This window comes from Salmo salar, chromosome ssa01 (assembly GCF_905237065.1).
Source record: "Salmo salar chromosome ssa01, Ssal_v3.1, whole genome shotgun sequence".
Taxonomy (NCBI): domain Eukaryota; kingdom Metazoa; phylum Chordata; class Actinopteri; order Salmoniformes; family Salmonidae; genus Salmo; species Salmo salar.
In genome coordinates this window covers 28,784,791-28,810,350 of record NC_059442.1, presented here as the reverse complement: position 1 = coordinate 28,810,350, position 25,560 = coordinate 28,784,791, and the positions used below count along the sequence as shown (strand labels likewise).

Sequence of the window (25,560 nt, the reverse complement as noted above, 5' to 3'; positions counted from 1 at the left end):
GAGCCCGGACTTAAACCCGATCGAACATCTTTGGAGAGACCTGAAAATAGCTGTGCAGCAACACTCCCCATCCAACCTGACAGCTTGAGAGGATCTGCAGAGAAGAATAGGAAACTCTCCAAATACATGTTTTCCCAGCTTGTAGCATCATACCCAAGAAGACTCAAGGCTGTAATCTCTACCAAAGTTACTTCAACAAAGCCCTGGGTAATGGGTCAGAATAATTATGTAAATGTGATATTTCCTTTTTTATTCATTTTTTTATAAATTGGCAAAAAATTCAAATAACCAGTTTTTGCTTTGTCATTATGGGGTATTGTGGGTAGATTGATGAGGGGAAAAAAGATGTAATAAATTTTAGAATAAGGCTGCAACCTAACAAAATGTGGAAAAAGTCAAGGGGTCTGAATACTTTCCGAAGGTACTGTATGAAGGGCTGGGCGGTATACTGTATTTTATGATATACCGGTATTGATGTAGGGACCGGTTTGGGTTTTTACTTTATCTTCTATACCGGGATTTGAATATTTGGTTTGTTAAATGTGATACGCCATGTGTAATGTCAATTTTTAAAGTTTACTTCTCTACTTGAGTCATCTCTCTCTCTCTCGGTGCCACTTTCCACACAGACCTAGCCACGCCCCCTGTCACTCAAGGAGCGCATTTGATGTTCCTCTTTTTTGGGTATCTGTACTTTACTTTACTATTTTTATTTCTTACAATTTTTACTTTTACTTCACTACATTCCTAAAGAAAATACTGTACTTTTTACTCCATACATTTTCCCTGACACCTAAAAGCACTCGTTACATTTTGAATGCTTAGCAGGACAGGAAAATGGTCCAATTCACGCACTTATCCAGAGAACATCCCTGGTCAACTACTGCCTCTGATCTGGAGGACTCACTAAACACAAATGCTTGTTTGTAAATTATGTCGAAGTGTTGGAGTGTGCCCCTGGCTATCCATAAACAAAACAAGAAAATTGTGCCATCTGGTTTGCTTAATATAAGGAATTTGAAATGATTTATAATTTTACTTTTCATACTTTAAGTACATTTTGTCAATTACATGTAATTTTGATACTTAAGTATATTTAAATCCAAATACGTTTAGACTTTTACTCAAGTAGTATTTTACTGGGTGACATTCACTTTCACTTGAGTCATTTTCTATTAATGTATCTTTACTTTTACTCAAGTATGACAATTGGGTACTTTTTCCACCACAACAATTGAGTGCAGGAAATGCAGAAATTATAAAAGTGCTGAAATTTGTTTTGGTTGAAGTTGAATTGAACAGTATAAAACAATCAACAAATGAAAAAAGATAAAGCAGACATCCACCTCAATAAGAGTTTATATGCGTGAAACTGCATATAAACTCTTATTCCATAAATTAACTTGAAATGCTATCTGGCCATGAAATGAGTCCAGCCAAATGTGTGCGCTCAGCTACAACATTGGGGATTGGGGGTGGCGGCTCGGAGCAAGGCCTAGCCAATCAGTCTTCCCAGAGGACACTCCCTCAGGGTCCAGCTGAGACGCACTACTACTCCGTCAAAGTGAGGGCAAAAATAAAATTTTACTCATCCAACACATTGGATAACTCTTATGTCGTTTGAGCTGAAGCTCAAAAAAAACAAAAAAACTCTGGCCTCTAGTTCACCAGGCTGCTCGTTATGGCGCACACCTGTCACCATCATTACGCACACCTGTACTTCATCAGACTCACCTGGACTCCATCACCTCCCTGATTACCTTCCCTACATATGTCACTCCCTTTGGTTCCTTCCCCAGGCGTTATTGTTTCTGTTTCAGTGTTAAGTCTGTGCGTTGTTCGTGCTTCTTGTTTTGCGGTTATTTATTAAAACACTCACTCTCTGAACTTGCTTCCTGACTCTCAGTGCACATCGTTACAGACTCATTGATATCACCTAGAATGTATGTGTTGCCACCCTGGGATCACTCACTACTCATAAAGCAAATGTACAACTTCTGTTATTCAAAAACTAAAAATACCGTCATACCGTTCAATTCTATTTAAATACCGTGATATAATAATTGGCCCTATCACCCAGCCCTAACTGTATGTGATGCATCTTTATTAGCTTTGACCCAAGCATTAATTTCATTAAACATTACCTCTACATTTTATTTTTACTGGCGCTATAAGACCCATTCTTCATGAGTCTGTATGGTGAGTTTGGGAAAATAACTGATTTATGAACTAAAAAAGTGAGGAAAAAAATGAAAGCTTAGGAGAAGAGGTTTGATGAGGAATCAGCAACTAGTAATGAAACGGTAGCAATAGTTCAGTTTCAATTGTTGAATTCATACTGAGGCCCATTTCCTGTCTACATAATGACTAGAGACATTCAGAGGGGTTGGGTTAAATGTGGAAGACACATTTCAGTTGAAGGCATTCAGTTGTACAACTGACTAGGTATCCCCCTTTCCCTTTCCCATTATGGAGAGGGGACTCAACCTAAACCATTGTATCTGGGCAGAGAGTAGGGAAGCCACATGAGATAATGCTCTGTGGGAGAACTCTCCCAGCAGTTGACAATAAGAGTAATGGTAGTTGGAGTTTATGGGTTATCAAATTAACATTTATAATAAAATGTTTTTTCAATGAAACAGACAAGTTTAAAATAATTTCAAATGCTTGATTTTTTTTATTTATCTGCACCAGAGGCAATCACTGAGAGGAACCAGTATTTTCTTTCTTTCTCTTTCCCTCTCTCTGGTTTTTCTCTTTCTTCTCAGAATCTCCATAATTGCATTCTAACAAAAATGTAATCTGTGAGTTGAACAGCTTTCCTGAATGTCTGTGGAGCTACACTCCAGAGGGAAGCAGACACTTTGGTTATTCAGCTCAAATATCCACTTTCACATGGATTTAACAAATTTTATCTTTGGAAGACACAAAAAGGAATATTAATTACAAATTAGTTTTCAATCACTTTCAAAACGTGATTAGGCTAATTTGGTCTTCAGGTTTTTACATTGTTAGAGTAAAGATGAAGATGATGATGATGATGATTACATTCTAGTAATGGAAGCAGTGGAGGTGCTTGTGGAGGCAACAGTTGCAGTAACTGAGGAAGTGGGTGTTCTTCCAGTGCATCCCCACCACCTAGCCGTCCACCGCCCTTTCCTGTATCTGTATCTGTATCTGTGGAATGTGATGCTGTTTAAAGCTGACTGAGCCCTGTCATCACCATATGTCTCCTCGCCAAGCAAAACAACACACATTCTTGGCAGGGAAGTATCTCTGGGATGAAATGAAAGGAGGAACCCTTCAATGCTTACACCACCTCCCCTCCTATCCCACCAGGACGCAAATGAGGGGGAAAACAAGTCTCTCTCCCTTCTTTCCCTCTGTTTCCCTCTGAGAGACACACACAGCATGGCTGTCCAGCCTTCGCTTTTTGAGCCCTTGTCCAAAGAAAACAGTAGAAATAATAAATCACCTTCTGAAATTAACCCTGTCCATATCTAGGTCACAGCTTGCCGTTGTTCACACTTGACCCACCGCCTCGCTCACAGGAAGTGACACGTACAGGAAGTTACATTTTTAGAAGAGCATTTGGAATATCCTCCCTGCCAAAGGAGAGGCCCCACAGTCCCAGTCATATACTCTGACCCCGCTAAAGTTGACAAGGGGAGCTCATTTGGAGCATTTGGGGAGAAAGCTGAGCCGTACTGTCACACTTCACAACGTCCCCCTCGCCTGTGTCCTCTGCCTCCCAGGGTGCAACGCGCTAACAGCCCTATGCATCATCCTTACCAGCTTCCCCCAGTTTCCCTCAGGCTAACATTCATTAGGGCACACAGCTCCTTGGGGATTTGAGGCTGTACAGGGACGGTGAATGTACACACTGACCAACCTGCCTGAGAATCTACCAATGACATCCTTCTGCATTAGAGAAGCCATTGGAGAGCTGTCTGTACTCCCAGTGGAGGCATACATATCATCCAGAGCATTAGTGTTGCCACAGCCAAATGGAGCACTGAGTGTCTGCTGAGACTGACTACATACAGGGAGCAGTAGACAACTCACTGGGAATTTAGACAATAGCAAGACTGAATACAAGCTAAACTGCACGAGAGGCAAAACTGACTGACTTTAAATAGAGCCAAACAAAGAAAACACAGCTGTGCATCAAAGAAAAACAAACTGCTTGAACCTAAGCCCTTTTGTGAGACATTATCCATTCATAGGCACTGGTGCCTTGCTAAATGTACACTCACTGCATATTCCACACACTGTTCCAGCACAGCCTAAAATCATGCCATAATTCAACCATGGCAAGGACAACATCTTCATGGAATAGGTCCAGATCACGCTAGACTCTAGTGCAATAATGAACCATGACCTCATTGTGTGAAGACAAGTCTCCACACAGATCCCTTCCACAGCAGCACGCCATACAGAGGCAACCAACCAAACACGCCTTAAAGCCAACATGATACAGCACAACAGACCATAATCATCATCACTCTCTGCCCTGTGTCAGACTCTCTCTTCAGGTGTGATTTGAGTGAAAGGCGGGTTGTGTGTACTGTGGATGGTGCTTACCTGATGAAGAAGGAGGCTGCAGCAGATGCACTCTGAGTGGAGGTGGGTGTGGAGGTGTGGCCAGGGGCAGGGGGGGTGACGTCACACTGTCCCAGCTGGACGGCGCTCCTCTGTTGGCTGGGGGTCAGACTACAGTTGGAGCTGGGGACAGGGGCCTCCGAAGCAGGGACAGGGACGTCCCTCTCTACGTCCCCCATCAGACCCTGTGCCTGCAAAGAGACAGACCGAGAGAGACAGACAGAGAGACCAACAGAGAGAGACAGAGAATTAGCAATGAGTGGGCCTCAAGAGTTAACCACCACTACTGGACCCCAACACCTCTCTTCCAGCCCATTTACTCCCTCTCTCCTCTCCTCCGCCACAGATGGGCAGGCAGCTGCTCTGGCAATCCCAGTAAACGGGTGTCAGCTATTCACCTCAGCAACAACTAACTCCCCACAGGATGGCAAGGGCATTGGACTGTACTAGACTGGACTGGACTGTATTAGACTGGACTGGACTAGACTGGACTGGACTGTATTAGACTGGACTGGACTAGACTGGGCTAGACTGGACTGGACTGGACTAGACTGGACTGTATTAGACTGGACTGGACTAGACTGGGCTAGACTGGACTGGACTAGACTAGACTGGGCTAGACTCGACTACACTGGACTGGACTAGACTGGACTGCTTGATTCTGGCAACACTAAGGAGGATGCACGGTGTGAATGATAATTAAGTGATAGTCAACATCTAATTACAGTTTAGCCGTTAAATCATTGTCCATATACATACATCAGCAGCTAATGTGGCATGTGTGAGCAGCTTTGTAACGCACAACTTGATTTAAACAGGAAAATAAATATTTACCATCCAACAACAAAAGACATCTCCATATCTACACACAAACCATAAGCAGTAGAATACCATAGTAGACGCAACCCTTTTCTCTGATAGGCCCATGATGACTACTGCTCTGTGAAGGTTCAGATGTAGAGGGGTAACAGAGCAGAGCCTGTCTGCAGCGCTGCCTGCCAGCTGGGGTATGACTCAGGAGCAGAAGGAAGCTGCCTCAGCCTGGCCCCAGGCCCCAGGGGTGGTAATGACTAGGGGTGATGAGGCAGGTCCCAGGCTGCTCTCGGAGTGCTAGTCTGGGGGAAGGGGGCCAGAGAGTTGGTCTATCTCTGACAAAGTCCACTGATCACCCAGGCAGCCCATAATACACATCGCTGTTCCTACCAGGTTCACCATGACAACATAGGGTTAATCCTCACCCTAACCACGAGTATACCCAACTGTACAGTGATCAATGAAACTTGACAAGAACCAGTTTTGTGGGTCAGCCCAAAACAAATGGTAGAATTAAGCCTCTGTTTTCATTTACATTTATCCTGGTGACACCTCCACACTGGATAACCAGCAACCTGGAGTCAAACACGGCATGCGGCTTCACAGTATATATTTTGTCAACACTATCCAGTCCCTCTGCAAATTGACTTGCTCAATGTTTGCCCTAGATTCATGTTCATGTAAGTAAAATAACATAATTTACAATATTTGTATAAAGTGTTCTACTGGTGTACGCCATCTATCAACAGAGGCTGACAGCTGAACTATTTATATGACATAACTGACATGCGAGTGCTATACATCAATATGCAGGGGCATACATTCAGACATTCACATGAACACAGGCACCTCCGGCAGTAGGGCTATACCTCAGCACAAACACGGACACTAGAAGCTTGTAATGATCACCACAATCAAATGTGGTTGTTTTGAATCCCAAGGGAATTGCTCATTGACTGTACCTCAGAGAGCCATTTGTGCATGCCACTTCTTCTTATTAATAATCACATGAAGTTATTTTTGTTAGATGCCAGACACCTGTGTTGTGTTGTTCCGGATATCCATGGAAACAAGACTAATCATTGAACATGCTTATTTAGGATGGTGTTTTGGCTGTGTTGAAAGTCCAACATGGTGGTTGGTGGGTTGTGAGACAGCGAGGGCCTCTTGTACGTGTACATGTCAGGGTTATGATTTGTGAAGTGCGTGATGGAGAGACGAGGTGCAAACTGAAATGAGCCGAGCGTAGATTCTTCACACGCACCTGGCGGAGCGGAAAGACTCACGACAGCAGGCGGGTGTCCGTGACAGGACCTCAACCCATACCAGAGAGGTGTACCCATGTCACATCATCCAGAAAGACTGAAATACTTCACACACTTAGGCAGGAAGCCTATCTGGACAGCTCATCCACAACCCTGTCATAGATTAAGCCAATTGTGGTGTCAGGTTTTAGAATCAAAACGGCAGCAGGTTTGAGGAGCCCACTGAGGGTAGGGAGTGAGGGTGGCGGAGGATTGTTGTGGGGTGTAACCAGAATGAACAGCTCACTGTAACACACACGGACACCCATATGATTTTGAAAAACACATCATAATGCCTGTCAGGAGAGAGACTCAGGACTTAAGCTCTTCAAGCAACCTGCTCTACAAGGCGGTAGGCCAGTAAGGCCACTGCTGTCCCTGGTTAAGGGCCCTGGTCAGGTAATTAGGCACTGACAGTGGTGCCATGTGTCCAGAGTGTCAGTAATGAGGGGACCTACCACCCTTCAACGCCCAACGCCCTGGCCCCCCGCACAGCCGATAGCTCCTGTTTCCCAGCAATGAGGGGGAGAAGAAGAGACAACATGATTTCAATACAGACTGTCTCAGGCCAGCTGGGCTCAGTGACTCCCTTCCCATCAGCATTCTAAAGAGCATCCACTTCTCAGAGCCGGAGCCTAGTAGGGATCCCCGGTGACCTCTGATCCCACTGTCCGACAGGCCATTACTGCTGAGGTGAAATAAACCCTGCTAATCTGGGCCCGTCCTGCTCCAATGGCTTCTGCAACAACTACAAATGGTGGAAACTTTCTACTTTTAAACTCGGAAAAAACAGAGATGCTTGTTCTTAGGTCCCAAGAAACAAAGAGATCTTCTGTTGAATCTGACAATTAATCTGGATGGTTGTACAGTCGTCTCAAATAAAACTGTGAAGGTCCTCGGCGTTACTCTGGACCCTGATCTCTCTTTTGAAGAACATATCAAGACTGTTTCAAGGACAGTTTTTTTCCATCTATGTAACATTGCAAAAATCAGAAACCTTCTGTCCAAAAATGACGCAGAAAAATTTATCCATGCTTTTGTTACTTCTAGGCTGGACTACTGCAATGCTCTACTTTCCGGCTACCCGGATAAAGCACTAAACAAACTTCAGTTAGTGCTAAATACGGCTGCTAGAATCCTGACTACAACCAAAAAATGTGATCATATTACTCCAGTGCTAGTCTCCCTACACTGGCTTCCTGTTAAGGCAAGGGCTGATTTCAAGGTTTTACTGCTAACCTACAAAGCATTACATGGGCTTGCTCCTACCTATCTTTCCGATTTGGTCCTGCCGTACATACCTACACGTACGCTACGGTCACAAGACGCAGGCCTCCTAATTGTCCCTAGAATTTCTAAGCAAACGGCTGGAGGTAGGGCTTTCTCCTATAGAGCTCCATTTTTATGGAATGGTCTGCCTCCCAATGTGAGAGACGCAGACTCAGTCTCAACCTTTAAGTCTTTACTGAAGACTTATCTCTTCAGTAGGTCCTATGATTAAGTATAGTCTGGCCCAGGAGTGTGAAGGTGAACGGAAAGGCTGGAGCAACGAACCGCCCTTGCTGTCTCTGCCTTGCCGGTTCCCCTCTTTCCACTGGGATTCTCTGCCTCTAACCCTTTTACAGGGGCTGAGTCACTGGCTTACTGGTGTTCTTCCATGCCGTCCATGGGAGGGGTGCGTCACTTGAGTGGGTTGAGTCACTGACGTGGTCTTCCTGTCTGGGTTGGCGCCCCCCTTGGGTTGTGCCATGGCGGAGATCTTTGTGGGCTATACTCGGCCTTGTCTTAGGACGGTAAGTTGGTGGTTGGAGACATCCCTCTAGTGGTGTGGGGGCTGTGCTTTGGCAAAGTGGGTGGGGTTATATCCTGCCTGTTTGGCCCTGTCCGGGGTATCATCGGATGGGGCCACAGTGTCTTCTGATCCCTCTTGTCTCAGCCTCCAGTATTTATGCTGCAGTAGTTTATGTGTCGGGGGCTAGGGTCAGTCTGTTACATCTGTAGTATTTCTCTTGTCTTATCCGGTGTCCTGTGTGAATTTAAATATGCTCTCTCTAATTCTCTCTTTCTGTCTTTCTCTCGGAGGACCTGAGCCCTAGGACCATGCCTCAGGACTACCTGGTATGATGACTCCTTGCTGTCCCCAGTCCACCTGGCCGTGCTGCTGCTCCAGTTTCAACTGTTCTGCCTGCGGCTATGGAACCCTGACCTGTTCACCGGACGTGCTTGTTGCACCCTCGACAACTACTATGATTATTATTATTTGACCATGCTGGTCATTTATGAACATTTTAACATCTTGACCATGTTCTGTTATAATATCCACCCTGCACAGCCAGAAGAGGACTGGCCACTCCTCATAGGCTGGTTCCTCTCTAGGTTTCTTCCTAGGTTTTTGGCCTTTCTAGGGAGTTTTTCCTAGGGAGTTTTTCCTAGCCACCGTGCTTCTTTCACATGCATTGCTTGCTGTTTGGGGTTTTAGGCTGGGTTTCTGTACAGCACTTTGAGATATCAGCTGATGTACGAAGGGCTATATAAATAAATTTGATTTGATTTGATTTGGAGGAGGAGTGTATACAGTAGATGGACCACTGGGATGCACAACAATAAATCAATTTCTTTCTTGATTTTCCTTAAATGTTGCCCTAGAAAATGTTTTTTGGGGGACTGAACAGTATAGGATGGACTCATCAGAAAAGAGTTCAAATAAAAATGTGCCTCTTCTATGCTTCACTCACTCTCTCCCTCCTCTATGCTTCACTCACTCTCTCCCTCCTCTATCCTTCACTCTCTCTCTCTCTCCTCTATCCTTCACTCTCTCATTCCTCCTCTGATGTTCACTCACTCTCTCCCTCCTCTATCCTTCACTCTCTCTCCTCTATCCTTCACTAACTCATTCCTCCTCTAATGTTCACTCTCTCTCTCCCTCCTCTATCCTTCACTCTCTCTCACTCCTCTATCCTTCACTCACTCTCTCCCTCCTCTATCCTTCACTCTCTCTCTCCCTCTATCCTTCTCTCTCTTTCTCTCTCACTCTCGCTCTCCGCCATCATTCACTCGCTCTCTCAATGTGTGGCAGGGTGCCATGCAGGCCCAGCTGTACTGTGGCAGACAGCAGCCCAGATGGTCCACTGGGCTTCCAGTGGGTATCAGACAAGTGAGAGGTCACACAGGGCCACTAGCGGCCAACCACACACTCTAAACCCCCAGGGTCAAGAGCACTTGGTTTTAGCAGATTAGCGCGCATTTGATTGTGGAGCAGAGAGCAAATCCCAGATTTGTGTCAATCAATTAGTCATCTTGTAGTGTCCACTGTTAAGTTCAGTATTCACTACTCAAACTGTTGTCTGCACTGCTTAGAATGACGGAGTTGTTAATCTAACTAAACCTGACATCAGGGGTTAGAAGTCATATGTGTTAAATTATCAACTGAGGGGGGAATTCAACAACAGATGCTTTGATTTTGCTTCATCAGGTTTTTGGGAGACTGGAGTTCTCTAGCGGACCTCCCAGAGGATGGATGTGCTGTTTCCTCCATTTAACCCAAATATGACTCATTCTCTCAGTGAGCCCATTGCCCCAGCTGTTAACTGTAGTGTAAATGAACACATTTAATGCCAAGCCAGAGCCTTTTCACTGTATGAAAGTTTCATGGGCTGTGTGCTGGTAGACTAGATAGAGCCTTAAGGCTGGCACACATCACACCGAAAATGAATCTAGTGTTCGTCTGCCGATCACGCGATTCTATTTGTAAAATTGGTGAGCACACGGTTCACAAATTGCGTTCACGGGTGCTAAGTACTCCCGACCAGCAAACGCTATTGGTGTGTCTGAGTCGTAAAGCCCTCGGAATAAGACACTCTGTAAGATTGCTGTCAAACAGGTGGCATCTCCCTTCCTTTGTCTGCACTACAGAGCTCAACACTCGTCCCACAATGTATTCAAGTGGGGAATTGTGAATTAAAGCACTTGCCTTTAGGGCACAGCGCAGCACCAAATCATCTATGGCCTGTGCGGGTTTTTGTCATTCTGAGGGATCTTGTTTTAATGAAAGAAATGGGCTTTAGAAGTAACATCAGGCACATTTCTACTGTTTGTATCGTGGTATCCTGAAGGAACATGTGTCTCTGAGGAGGCCCAGGCTCAGCCGTGTGGCATTGTGCAACACTTCATCCTAGCTCCCATCGGCTCTAATTGCTTTTAGACACATAGGAGAACACAAGTCAGTCTCTCTCCCTTTATGCAAGGCCTTTCGATTTGCCCTAGATTGCACACATGCTGTTAAAAGATTCTGGAAGCCGCACATAAACTGCCACTAAAAGCACTTGTTGACAGTTTAAGAGAAAAACCTGTTTGTAATCTTCAGAGTCCAGAATAAGGAATAACACTGATGGATGCCGTAATTGAGTGCAATTTTCGAGACAGCGATTTTCAATGCCATATTAAGTAGAAGCACCCAAAACAGAAATAAAATGGAGGAGCCATAAACAGCTTCTGATTGAGAACATAAAAATGACAGAAGTAGAAAATATTAGAAATTGACGACTGCTTTTTGCTCAGTGCTCTCAGACTCCCTTGTGTAGAATGTCACAGCAATGTATAAGAGACAGGTTAGAGGCTTGGTCCAGCTGTCCCATCTCTCTCTCTTTCTGCAGGAAGAAAACTCTTCAATATAAAGGACAACATCCCATAATGATAACCCTGGAATAAAATAGATTACAAGACATGGGGAATATGTCTGTATGGAGCAATATACTGTAGTATGCCTGAGACGAGAGTTACAGGAAGATTGTAAGGTGGTCATTGGTTCTGAGCTGCCCTTGAGGAGGAGGTCAGTACATTAGTCTTGGTCTCCCCAAGTAGCCTGTACCACCCAGGAGCCATGACTCCTGAGGAATGAGAGGTCACCTCTCCTGCAGAGTTTTGAGGCTCAGGGTCTGAGTGAGGTTCTTCTCATTTCTCTAAAGGATGTAATCATTCCATTGTCAGACTTTGTTCGCTCAAAGTTCTCAAGCCAAGGTTCACAAATAACTTTGAAAATAACATTGACAAGAGTAACAAGCTGTCTATCCAAAATATTCCTAGATGTACTTTGACATAGTGTATCTGTATCAATAGTGATAATGATGAGTTTTGAAGGTCTGAATACATACTGGGCTGGGCTGAGGGAGGAAGTTGTTGACTCTGGAGATGCTCCACATGCCCTCAAGGTACTGCTGGGCCTGGATAGTGACCGATCCCAGGGTCCCAGTCAGCTGCCCTCCCCCCACCGTCACCTGGACACTGGTCTTGGGCCCAGCAGAGACAGAGGAGCCCTGTGGACAGCCCTGCCCTCTGTGACAACTCTCCCTCAGGGGCAGGATGGTGTGGGCTTGGGCGTGAGCTTTAGAAGGCTGCCTCACATGGGCACTGGCGGAGGAGAGTGTCAGTTTATGAGGTTGTCCAGAGAGGTTGGTGGAGGGCAGAGCAGGCATGTCGTGGCTCAGGGTCAGGGCCGCGGGCGTGGCGCCTACTGTCTGCAGGGCCTCCTGCCTCAGCTGGTGGAGAGGCGTAGAACACACCTGACAGCAGCCCTCATGGCTCCCAGGCACTTGGAGCTGGTCGAATAGGAAGGCTGCGTAGCCAGGATCCTGCAGAGAAAATAAAGAGAGAGACTTAACATGGTCCCATTCAGAGAAAAGCATGGTAGACTACGTCATATCTCCATATCAGTGTGATTGGGGGGTTTCCTTGATGTTAATATTTTCCAGGCGTGTCAGACAGTGGCTATTGGTGTGGTGCCTCCTGGAGGCTGCCCTCTGTGATCCTAGCTCAACCTCCCTCCCCCCCCTGCCTGCCTGCACTAACCACAATCACATCCCCCCCCCTCAGGAACTCTAGAGCTGCTTGTCTAGAGCTGCTCCGCCTGCAACCAGAGACAGCAGATCATGTTGCTGGTGGATGACCCTGCCTGGGCCTTGGACCCAAGTCAAACAACAGGGGCAAATCAGAAGAGGTAACGAAAAGGGAGTTTGGGGGATTAGTGGGAGAGACTCCACCAAAGTCTGAGCATTCCTTTGGAACACCAACTCAGCCAGACTCTTCTTTAACTTTCTGCAAGGCTCCTTAAGGCCCCAGACCCTGAATAAGGGTTTTACACGGCACCAAATTAGAGAAGGAAACCAGTGGAGGTTTGTCCTTTCCCTCTGCCTGTTAAAAGACTCCCTGGAGTGTCCCTCACAGTTGGGTAGGAAGGGAGTTGTGGGGGTTTAGAGAAGGAACCACAAAATAAAACAACAGCTGAGCCGATCCTAGGAGCTCAGAGCGTGCTATTTACATATGATGATAGTCAGTATGAAAACATACGATAAGACGCCCAGCGTGAAAAAAGAATCTCCCCCTGACAGATAGAGGCTCATAGAGTCTCTGACGATCACTCACAACACCCAGCCTTTCATTAGTGATTACAAGTCACGTCATCGCTGCTTTTCCTCATCATGCAAGTGAAGTTCTAACACCCCTTTTTTAATTATTATAATTGTATTATTATTATTATTATTATTATTATGTTGTTGTTGTTTACCCCTTTTTATCCCCAATTTCATGATATCCAATTGGTAGTTACACCCTCAAATACTCTGTGTACACAGACGTAAACGCAGACGCCCACACACAGACGCGTTCACACACACACACAAACACACACACAAACACACACACAAACACACACACAAACACACACACAAACACAAACTCACAAACACACAGTCCCAGTCTCTGAAGGGGTATAAAGGCGCGGTAACCTCCCACCCATTGGAGTGGAGCTCTAAGACAGAAGACCACAGATACATATTGTTTATGAGGCCTCTGTTCCAGTGAACCTCTGTGGTGATCAGGAGGAGTGAGACGGCCTGGCCAAACAACAATCCACTGCTTTTAATGCAGCGCCACTTAATACAGCAGGCCCAATATAGCAGTCTCCAAAGACACAACCCGTAGACTTTAAATCTCCTCCCTCTGAAGACAGCTCAATACAGAGACTTTTAGGTGACCTCTATCTACGCTTATAACTACAGTAAAAATGGGTATCATTACAGAGAGAATACAAACTGACCAGTTTCTCTATCCAGTTTCTCTATCCTCATCCTTTTATAAGGGCCGGGACGATACCAGTATCACAACGTTTTTTTCCATGGCAAAAATGAAAACACAGTGCAGACCAAACTCTTTTTAAAAACCTGCTGTATGTCAAATATTGTGTCCTATAGCTTGGAAAATAAATACATGTGACTCTGAATGCTTCTAACATTAAGCATGGAACACACTGAGAATCTCACAGCCGATAGACTGCCGGTACTTATCACAGTGGGAGGCCATTCCTCCTCTTGCTAAGTCAAAAGCGGTACCTGCTGCGTGCCGACCCGATAGCGACAAACCTGCCATTTCTATTTGTAGAATCGCAATGCTCCTCAGTGGCCAACAACTTGACTTTGAGCCAATCAGAGAGCACGGGAGAGCCAACCCATTTTCTATGCTATGTTGTGCTAGCTATGGAATTTGCTAATGTTAGCTAGCTAAATATTTGGCTATTGGCTGGCACTGGCAGTATGGGATAATCATCTTGCTAGGTAGTTATCTAGCTGTGACCATCTGATTAGTATCAACAAGGGCTTTCTAAAAATTGCAACATTTGCGCACATAGCTTGGAATCTAGACCATAAGCAATACGCACGGATATGCATTACTAAACAACGCTACAGACACTTTCTGGTTTGGAGTATTTTAACAAGGCTGAGTGGCTGACGACTTCCAAGGTCTTTGCTGTGTGAACACAAAAGAGATTGACTGCCAACACTGTTAAGGGGTGCAAAGTACTGTCAGCAGGAAAACGTTTGACAATCCTACAGGTGTGTCTGAGCTTTTAGGGCTGTTTTCCTAAAGTTAAATCTGCTTCATGTTTTGTTTACTTGTCACGATACTAACGAGTATTGCGATACTGGTATCGTCCCGGCCCTGCTCTTTCTAACTAACAGCCAAGCCAGGGCAGGGGACATCATCATCTTCATTTGGTCCCTGAGTATCTAAGCAGTGTAAGGAGTCCCTATATCTCACTGATCTATCCACAATACTGATCTAGCCCTCATGATGAGAGAGATAGATCACCAAGCAGATTATCTAGAGAGGGGACCACAGAGCACATAGGCCTGCCCAAGGAGAGGCTGCTGCTCGGATTGGCCCTGGGCAGGACACGACTGTGCTGGTCCTCTTCCAATATGGATTTTCATGGGATAAAATGGGTTTAATACTGTATACTTAGTGATATACTCTGATAAATGATTAATTACATGATACTGACACTATTGGCAATGCATAGCTAGTGTCACGCCCTGACCTTGGAGAGTCTTTTTTAATTCTCTATTTTGTTAGGTCAGGGTGTGACTTGGGTGGGCATATCTAGGTTTCTATTTCTTTGTTGGCCTAGTATGGTTCCCAATCAGAGGCAGCTGTTTTTTGTTGTCTCTGATTGGGGATCATACTTAGGCAGCCCTTTTTCCCACCTGTGATTGTGGGATCTTGTTTTTGTGTAGTGCCTGTGAGCACACCATTACTTTCTGTTTCGTTTGCTTCTGTATTTGTTTTGGTGCGTTTCATTCATTAAATCATGCCTTGGTCCATTTCTAACGACGAGCGTAACAGCTAGTATGTAAAGCAGGGATAGTTGGGATAACTAGCTCATACTGTAGATCATCCTACAGCTCTTATCATAGTGTTGGGTGGGGTTATGTTGGCTACGAAACTAGAAGCACAAGCATTTCGCTACACTTGCATTAACACCTGCTAACCATGTGTATGTGACAAATAAATCTGATTTGGATTTGGATTTAATGCAGGATATGTTAGCTACAATTATCCTCTTAGGAGGATTTAGGAGGAAATTCACATGAACATGCATTTATGTAAAGAGGCTTAAAATGTAAACACCATTGAGCTTTGGAGAAAGACAGTGATACGTATGAGGGATCTAATGTGAAGGCATTCTATTTCAACCCGTTTAACAGAGGGCAGTTTCTGAACTCACCAGGTCTGTGACAAATCAGGGGAGAAATCAGAGAGAGAGAGAGAGCGGGGGTAACATATCACCACGGACACGCTTCAGTCTGGAAAATGTATTTAGTTGTGAGCAGTCATAATCAGAGTAACCCACCCTGGTTTCTTCAGCTCCACCCATTCCTCACCCCTCACCCTCCCACCAAGCCAACCCTATCCCACCTCAGGGCATATGGAATAAATCAATTCCTCTTTCCTTCTCTCTCTCCCATACATCCTATACCTTCCTCCCTCCATGTATTGTTAGGTGTTGATTTAGGAGTGCCAATAAAACCAGCCACAAAGCTCAGCCCATCTGCTATTCTGGAGGTTCTGGAGGTTAGCGAGTGAGTTTCCCTTGTAAAGCTGTCTGTCTGTGAGCATTATGCTCTGGGGAAGAGTGAGCTAGAGGTCAGGGGTAGGAAGTGGATCATGGTGATGCTGATGGTGATGATGATGGTTATGATAGTGGAAATGATGATGCTAGCCCATCTTTGAGGTGGAAAGTCTGAAGGGCAGATAATATGTGATTATCTCCACATCAGGTATGAGGAAAGCAAGCCGTAAATCAAAAATAATCCGAAAGGGCATGACCTTGACTCTCTGTCTGTCTGTCTGTCTGTTGTTTTAAGGTTTCAACCTGTTGGGGATAGGGGGCAGTATTTGCACGGCCGGATAAAAAACGTACCCGATTTCATCTGGTTACTACTCCTGCCCAGTAACTACAATATGCATATAATTGTTTGATTTGGATAGGAAACACCCTAAAGTTTCTAAAACTGTTTGAATGGTGTCTGTGAGTATAACAGAACTCATTTGGCAGGCCAAAACCTGAGAAGATTCCAAACAGGAAGCGCTCTCTCTGACCATTTCATGGCCTTATTGATCATCTCTAACAAAAACAGGGGATCTCTGGCATGACGTGACATTTTCTAACACTCCCATAGGCTCTCAGAAGGCGCCAGAAAGCTGAATCGTGGCTTTGCAGCCCATGGCTGAAAAACAGTAGCGCATTTTGATAGTGGTCGATCAGAGGACAATGGGACGGGGCGCGCGTGCCCGAGTCGACTCCATGTTTACTTGCTCTCTCTTTGAATGAAAACCACCACTCCCGGTCAGAATATTATCGCTTTTTTACGAGAAAAATGGCATAAAAATTGATTTTAAACAGCGGTTGACATGCTTCGAAGTACGGTAATGGAATATTTAGAATTTTTTTGTCACGAAACGCGTCGGGCGCATGACCCTTATTTACCCTTCGGATAGTGTCTTGAACGCACGAACAAAACGCCGCTATTTGGATATAACTATGGATTATTTTGAACCAAACTAACATTTGTTATTGAAGTAGCAGTCCTGCGAGTGCATTCTGACGAAGAACACCAAAGGTAATCAAACTTTTCTAATAGTAAATCGGAGTTTGGTGAGTGCCACACTTGGTTGGTGTCAAAATAGCGAGCCTGTGATGGCTGGGCTATCTACTTAGAATATTGCAAAATGTGCTTTCACCGAAAAGCTATTTTAAAATCGGACATATCGAGTGCATAAAGGAGTTCTGTATCTATAATTCTTAAAATAATTATCGTGAGTAATTTAGTAAATTCACCGGAAGTGTTCGGTGGGAATGCTAGTCACATGCTAGTCACATGCTAATGTATAAAGCTGGTTTTTGATATAAATATGAACTTGATTGAACAAAACATGCATGTATTGTATAACATAATGTCCTAGGAGTGTCATCTGAAGAAGATCATCAAAGGTTAGTGCTGCATTTAGCTGTGGTTTGGGTTTATGTGACATTATATGCTAGCTTGAAAAATGGGTGTCTGATTATTTCTGGCTGGGTACTCTGCTGACATAATCTAATGTTTTGCTTTCGTTGTAAAGCCTTTTTGAAATCGGACAGTGTGGTTAGATTAACGAGAGTCTTGTCTTTAAAATGCTGTAAAATAGTCATATGTTTGAGAAATTGAAGTAATAGCATTTCTAAGGTATTTGAATAACGCGCCACGGGATTCCACTGGCTGTAGAGTAGGTGGGACTAGCCCATAGAGGTTAAAGGATTTCAGCCTGAACTGCAGCTTGTCAAAATTCTCAGAAATGCACACCTCAAAAATGAATGCTGTTTCCTAGGTGATATCTGATTCCAATGTACAGATAACAAAATTGGATTGTACAGGCAAGTTCCAAGATATTTTTAACACAAACCGATGACCCAAGGAAGTTGTGTAATTCCTAATGTGGAATACATGAGACGTGACATACTGTACTATGCATGTATTGAGGCCTGATGCGTTTTTTTTTATTATCCATGTGATCTATTGCTGACAGGTGCAAGTGAGTGTAAATAATAGCCCAGTTTGAGAGCTGCATCAACACAATACAAGTGTTCCATCCATTGAGAGGGACATGAAGGCCTGAGCTTCTTCAACCATTGTTGGGTACAAGTGGAAGACCACTAGGCTTCAGAGCACAAGCACTCTAGAAAGAGAGGGAGCATGAGTTAGGGACATGGAGAGAGAGAGAGGGAGGCAGGTTGGGGTTGTGCCCCTTGCCTGGGGGCTTGTGGGTCATTGTGTTGGTTTACTGCCTGTCGACGAGGATCTTTATTAAACTCTGGGGACGAATTAAGTCAGATGCTGTGGCCTTATTATGGAAAATAGGCCAGCATGCAATGGAAAAGAAGGGCCTGTGGAATCTACGTTTACCGTCTGATGAAATTCAGCCATGGATCGACCGACCGGATACAGAAAGCCGAACCATGACTTACTTAATTAAGGAAGCGGTCATAGCGATTTCAAATGCATGAGGCCCCTTGTCATACTAAAGACTTTCAGACACGCTCCATTAAAAGCAGAAAACTCTTGGAAACAATCATTTATATTCCATTGAGTTGCGGAGCACCTGTCAGATGGGGAGCAGTGACCTTTACCACAGAGCAGGTCTCTGTGTTGTGGTGGCCATTCAGTTAAAGGAAGCAAGAGGCAGTACAGCCACAGCACACCCAAGAGTTGACTTCATAAGATTCAATTGTGCAATCTCTTATTCCTTCCTTCCTTCTTCCAGTTTTTTCCTACACTATTGTACAGGGAAACTTTCCCCCCGATGACTCAGTAGGTCAACACAGTGCTGTCTTTCCACACTTGAGCCCATTCTCAATAGTATTATTGATGTTAACACAATAGAATCCGGCAGAGTTTTTCATACTTCCTATAACGGCGTATAAAACCAACAGGACCACACAACAACACAGCTGCTTATTCTGACGCCTTTTAAAAACTGGAAATCCTCCACTCTCCCTTCTCTTATTTCTCCATAAGGACAGCTTAAGAAAGTCTGAGCCGTATCTGTTTACTTGTTCTCTGACACCTTTGGCCCTGTCAGTAGTACTGTCCCAGTGTGTTTCAATGGAACTAGGCCCCAATAAACCACAGGAGCCTACAGACAGATCCCACAGTGAGGACGAGAGCCGTCAACAGGCCTACTTTCCCACAGGTAGCCTGGGCTCTCCCTGACAGCCAGGCCAGAGAAAAACGAGCACAGCTGCAGGCCTGCCCTGGGTGACCACAGGCCATTAAGACAGATTACATTCCCAGGATAAAAGGACCACATCTAGCGGTAATCCCTCCCCTTCATACCCTCAACTCTCTCACCCCTCAGCCATCCCCTGGAGCAGCAGTGGGCTGGACAGCCTCAGCAGACCCGTAGATCTAATTTGACTTCAGGAGCAGTTAATGCTGAACCACCAGTAGAAGCAGAGGACAACAGATCATTAAGTTTAACCACCCAGGTCCTGTGCTGTGGAGCTAGAGAAGACAATGAGTCAGGATATCACACTGGCATGCTGTTTACCTCTGTGGAAACATCTCCTGTGCCACACAAATTGGGAGGGTCATCAAACCACATCAAATAGATGTTTACTGCTGCCTGCCTGTCTGTCTGTAGCACGCAGAACACTTTCCCAAGCAGAAACTCTGTATTAGCAACAGCATTGGAGTTTTGTTATTTGTCTGCATGACAAAATAAGAACATAATTCCAGAGATAGAATATCCACCACTGAAGTACTTAATTCACTCCTGACTGACAAAAGAACAAAGTTCTCAGTTGAAGTAGCTTACTAGCGTCGCTACAGTACTCTAGACTGCCCTATTTTCATGATGATATCTGGACCCCATTAAGTACTGGAAAACAAAACATTAAAATAGTACATTACAGTATTTTCCCCAAGTAACCTAGACAATATAATTTTGTCATTTAACAAATGTGTTATAGAGGGTATGTGCTCTGCTTAGTCATCCTTATGTCCCATCAAAGTGAATCCCTATTAGTCAATACATAAACAAATGCTTTCATGTCTAACTAAGTACGTTATTAGGCTATGACTCTACTTGCGGAAAAACTATGATTGACAATTGTTTATTTCATTTTTCTAGTCAAACCAATGGATGCAGACCTACCTCAAGTCACTTTCCAACAAAAAAGCAACAGCAAATTGCATCATTATTTAATACAGCCACAGGTAAATCGGTTGACTGGCACTCTGCTATTGTGTCGGGCCCATCATCGCCATTTACCTGTGATATTCATGATACAGCACTGCCTCTTGTGCCCTATTGCTTTAATAACACTTTTACCAACATACTAAAATAACAATAAATTAAATACTTTCATTAAAACATTATTTTGATAAGTCAATTCATACAATTTCATTCTTCCACCAGAAGATATAGTCTGGACAAATCTCCTTGTTAGTTATTTTGGTCATGTTTCTACAGATGCAACCCAGTTGTTTTTGCATAGTATCTATGCAAAAGGACTGGTTGTCCGTTCTAAACAAAATGGTTGCTATGCAGGCTGGATAATGTTCTTGTCACTTGCTAGCTAGCTAGCCAACTTCAGCTAACTTAGTCACGTCAAACAATGAACCTGGAATAACAGTACACTAGCTGCATATTCATTTGAGCTTTTTCTCTATTGGCATTTACTTGGCTATGTCCATGACAAGCATTTCGCTACACTCGCATTAACATCTGCTAACCATGTGTATGTGACCAATACAATTGGATTTGATTTGATTTGATAATGACGTTGGTCCGTGATTTCGACTGGCTCAGAAAAATTGTCTCCTCTGGGCACGTGTATGGTACTACAGAGATAGAAATTCAAAAGTGAAACATTGTTTCCGAGTTCGGACAGGCAGACAACGAGTTTGGACAGGCAGACAGCGAGTTCAGACAGGCAGACAGTTATTATATTAATAACCCCCTAGAGTCGATGTCTGCACCCCCGAGGAAATCTAATTAGCATAATAAAAGAATTCCCATAAAAATCCATCAGTTTAAGATAGAGATATCTGTTGCATCTCAATCCACCACATCCACAGATGTCACACTTCCACATCAGCGGTGAAAGGTGACAGAGCTAGAGAGGTGTTTGTCAGACCATGATACATCCCGAAAATCAGTCTTCTCACAAAATCATCTGTAGTGTCGAACGGTTTGGCCTACAAACGTTTTGCTCTACGACCTCCACAAGCGTCTGAAGTCGGTACAGCTGATCTGCCAACTTCTGTCAGTAGTGTCTGAAATGTTTGGGCTACACACTAATATGACCCCTCTGTGGAAAGGTGAGACTCATGAACACGTACATGTTTTGCTCTAGGATGCCCACAGGCCTCACAAGACTCGTCTGAAGGTCCCCCGGTACCAGTTGAAAAAGGAATAGAAGTACAGTATATATGGAGACTGTTTTGTGCCAAAAATAAAGGGGTTAAATTCTCAAAATATGTTTATTGATCTTTCTTATATCTCTCAGATATCGGACAGGAACCTCAGAACAAACTTCCTTTAGATTTTTTGGGGGACTATCTGTTGTTCCATGTAGTGAATCTGTTATTCAATGCGTTTCTATGGGCTAATAGCAGTAAGGCCCAAAAATTGTCATTCTTTAAATTCAAAATCAAATAACTAAATGATCATTGGCATGACCTTCTTAAAACATTCCATATAGCTTAGTAGAACCCCCTCCCAGCGGGCAGAGGTGTTCTTTTACTGTTCTAATTTTGTTGGTAACCAGTTTATAATATCAATAAGGCACCTTGGGGGTTTGTGGTATATGGCCAATATACCACGGCTAATGGCTGTATACAGCCACTCCGCGTTGCGTCGTGTGAGGGCAACCCTTAGCCATGGTATATTGCTTAATTAGCGCTATGCAAACATTAATTTAACTGTGCTTTTCAGATGACAGCGGGTGGACTTTTTGAGTTGATGTATCCCTCATGTGCTTTGATGTTGTTGTGAGGACGAGAAGACTGCTGCAAACGCTTGCGCTGAACTTTCTTGAGATGCTTCTGCAATTTGCATTGGAGGGGTAGGTTATTGTGCAGCGCAACCTATTGACTGGGGTGTTTTGGGAACCTAATACGCAAAAGCCCCACTGACTCAAGGCCTATATAATCGAGTCTACTTACTTACTTACTCAGAATCGATTCTACCTGTCATACTGTGTCTGGAAGAAACATAACTTAGCAGGACAGGCCTACATGAACAATTTATGGCTGTTTTGACATTTTTCCAACATCAAGCCTAAACATCAAGGCAAATGGAAGCACTGACAGTTCTTAAAATAAAGACAAATATGTCAAGCTATTAGTTCCTGCCTGCTGTGCAATTTAAAAAATATATATTTTATTTCACCTTTATTTAACCAGGTATGCTAGTTGAGATCAAGTTCTCATTTACAACTGCGACCTGGCCAAGACAAAGCAAAGCAGTGCGACACAAACAACAACATAGAGTTACACATGGAATAAACAAACATACAGTCAATAACACAATAGAGAAAATGTCTATGTACAGTGTGTGCAAATGAGGTAAGATAAGGGAGGCAAGGCAATAAATAGGCCATAGTGGGTGCAAAGGAGAAGAAAAAAAACATTATGGGGATGAGGTAGTTGGATGGGCTATTCACAGATGGGCTATGTACAGGTGCAGTGATCTGTGAGCTGCTCTGACAGCTGGTGCTTAAAGTTAGTGAGGGAGATATGGGTCTCCAGCTTCAGTGATTTTTGCAATTCGTTCCAGTCATTGGCAGCAGAGAACTGGAAGGAAAGGCGGCCAAATGAGGAATTAGCTTTGGGGGTGACCAGTGAAATATACCTGATGGAGCGGATGCTATGGGTGGGTGCTGCTATGGTGACCAGTGAGCTGAGATAAGGGGGGGCTTTACCTAGCAAAGACTTATAGATGACCTGGAGCCAGTGGGTTTGGCGACGAATATGAAGCGAGGGCCAGCCAACGAGAGCATACAGGTCGCAGTGGTGGGTGGTATATGGGGCTTTGGTGACAAAACGGATGGCATTGTGATAGACTGCATCCAATTTGCTGAGTAGAGTGTTGGAGGTTGTTTTGTAAATGACATCGCCGAAGTCAAGGATCGAAAGGATGGTCAGTTTTACGAGGGTATGTTCGGCAGCAATGAGTGAATGATGCTTTGTTGCGAAATAGGAAGCCGATTCTAGATTTAATTTTGGATTGGAGATGCTTAATGTGAGTCTGGAAGGAGAGTTTACAGTCTAACCAGACACCTATGTATTTGTAGTTGTCCACATAGTCTAAGTCAGAACCATCCAGAGTAGTGACGCTGGATGGGCAGGCAGGTGCGGGTAGCGATCGGTTGAAGAGCATGCATTTAGTTTTACTTGCATTTAAGAGCAGTTGGAGGGCACAGAAGGAGAGTTTGGCATTGTATGGCATTGAAGCTCGTCTGGAGGTTAGTTAACCTGTTATGGATAGGGGGCAGTATTTTCACAGCCAGATAAAAAACGTACTTGATTTAATCTGATTATTACTCCTGCCCAGAAACTAGAATATGCATATAATTATTAGCTTTGGATAGAAAACACTCCAAAGTTTCTAAAACTGTTTGAATGGTGTCTGTGAGTATAACAGAACTCATTTGGCACGCCAAAACCTGAGAAGATTCTGTACAGGAAGTACCCTGTCTGACCATTTCTTGGCCTTCTTTGCCATCTCTATCCATTACAAAGGATCTCTGCTGTTACGTGACACTTCCTACGGCTGCCATAGGCTCTCAGAAGGCGGCAAAAAGCTGAATCGTGGCTTTGCAGGCTCTGGTTGAAACAAAGTAGCGCGTTTGGGTAGTGGCTGGTTACAGTACTATGAGACTCAGGCTCGTGCCCGCGTCGACCGAATGCTTTGTTTTCTTTCCTCTGTTTACCTAAACGGAGATTCCCGGTCGGAATATTATCGCTTTTTTACGAGAAAAATTGCATAAAAATTGATTTTAAACAGCGGTTGACATGCTTCGAAGTACGGTAATGGAATATTTAGAAATCTTTTGTCACGAATTGCGCCATGCTCGTAACCCTTATTTACACTTCGGATAGTGTCTAGAACGCACGAACAAAACGCCGCTATTTGGATATAACGATGGATTATTTTGGACCAAACCAACATTTGTTATTGAAGTAGCAGTCCTGGGAGTGCATTCTGACGAAGACAACAAAGGTAATCAAACTTTTGTAATAGTAAATCGGAGTTTGGTCAGGGCTAAACTTGGTCGGTGTCTAAATGGCTAGCCGTGATGGTTGGGCTATCTACTGAGAATATTGCAAAATGTGCTTTCACCGAAAAGCTATTTTAAAATCGGACATATCGAGTGCATAGAGGAGTTCTGTATCTATAATTCTTAAAATAATTGTTGTGTTTTTTGTGAACGTTTATCGTGAGTAATTTAGTAAATTCACCGGATGCTTGTTCTGAACGTCACATGCTAATGTAAAAAAGCTGGTTTTTGATATAAATATGAACTTGATTGAACAAAACATGCATGCATTGTATAACATAATGTCCTAGGGTTGTCATCTGATGAATTTTAGAGGAATTTGTATTTCGCGCCAGGCCCATCATTGGATATTGGAGCAGGTGTTCCGCTAGTGGAACGTCTAGATGTAAGAGGTTAACACAGTGTCCAAAGAAGGGCCAGAAGTATACAGAATGGTGACGTCTGCATAGAGGTGGATCACAGAATCACCAGCAGCAAGAGCAACGTCATTAATGTATACAGACAAAAGTGTCGGCCCGAGAATTGAACCCTGTGGCACCCCCATAGAGACTGCCTGAGGTCCGGACAACAGGCCCTCTGATTTGACACACTGAACTCTGTCTGAGAAGTAGTTGGTGAACCAGGCGAGGCAATCATTTGAGAAACCAAGGCTGTTGAGTCTGCCGATAAGAATGTGGTTATTGACAGAGTCGAAAGCCTTGGCCAGGTTGATGAATACAGCTGCACAGTATTGTCTCTTATCGATGGCGGTTATGATATTGTTTAGGACCTTGAGCGTGGCTGAGGTGCACCCATGACCAGCTCGGAAACCAGATTGCATAGCGTAGAAGGTACGGTGGGATTCGAAATGGTTGGTTTTCTGTTTGTTAACTTGGCTTTCGAAGACCTTAGAAAGGCAGGGTAGGATTGATATACGTCTGTAGCAGTTTGGGTCTAGAGTGTCTCCCCCTTTCCAATCTTTGGGGATCTCAGACGATATGAAAGAGAGGTTGAACAGTCTAGTAATAGGGGTTGCAACAATTTTGGCTGATAATTTTAGAAAGAGAGGGTCCAGATTGTCTAGCCCTGCTGATTTGTAGGCGTCCAGATTTTGCAGCTCTTTCAGAACATCAGCTATCTGGATTTGGATGAAGGAGAAATGGGGGGGGGCAAGTTGCTGTGCCGGGTGCAGGGCTGTTGACCAGGGTA

General features: G+C 44.2%; 1 protein-coding gene across 3 annotated transcripts in view; it reads right to left on the bottom strand.

Annotated features, from left to right (window-relative positions):
• The window catches only part of kif26ab (kinesin family member 26Ab), a 127,164-nt gene that overhangs the window by 44,667 nt on the left and 56,937 nt on the right, over window positions 1–25,560 (bottom strand). For all 3 annotated transcript variants that reach the window (XM_014186901.2, XM_014186943.2, XM_014186976.2), the window contains exons 3-4: window positions 11,870–12,346; window positions 4,585–4,793 (exon numbers count right to left, since the gene is read on the bottom strand). In XM_014186901.2, the coding sequence (XP_014042376.2) occupies window positions 4,585–4,793; window positions 11,870–12,346 (686 nt within the window). The remainder of the gene's footprint in view (window positions 1–4,584; window positions 4,794–11,869; window positions 12,347–25,560) is intronic.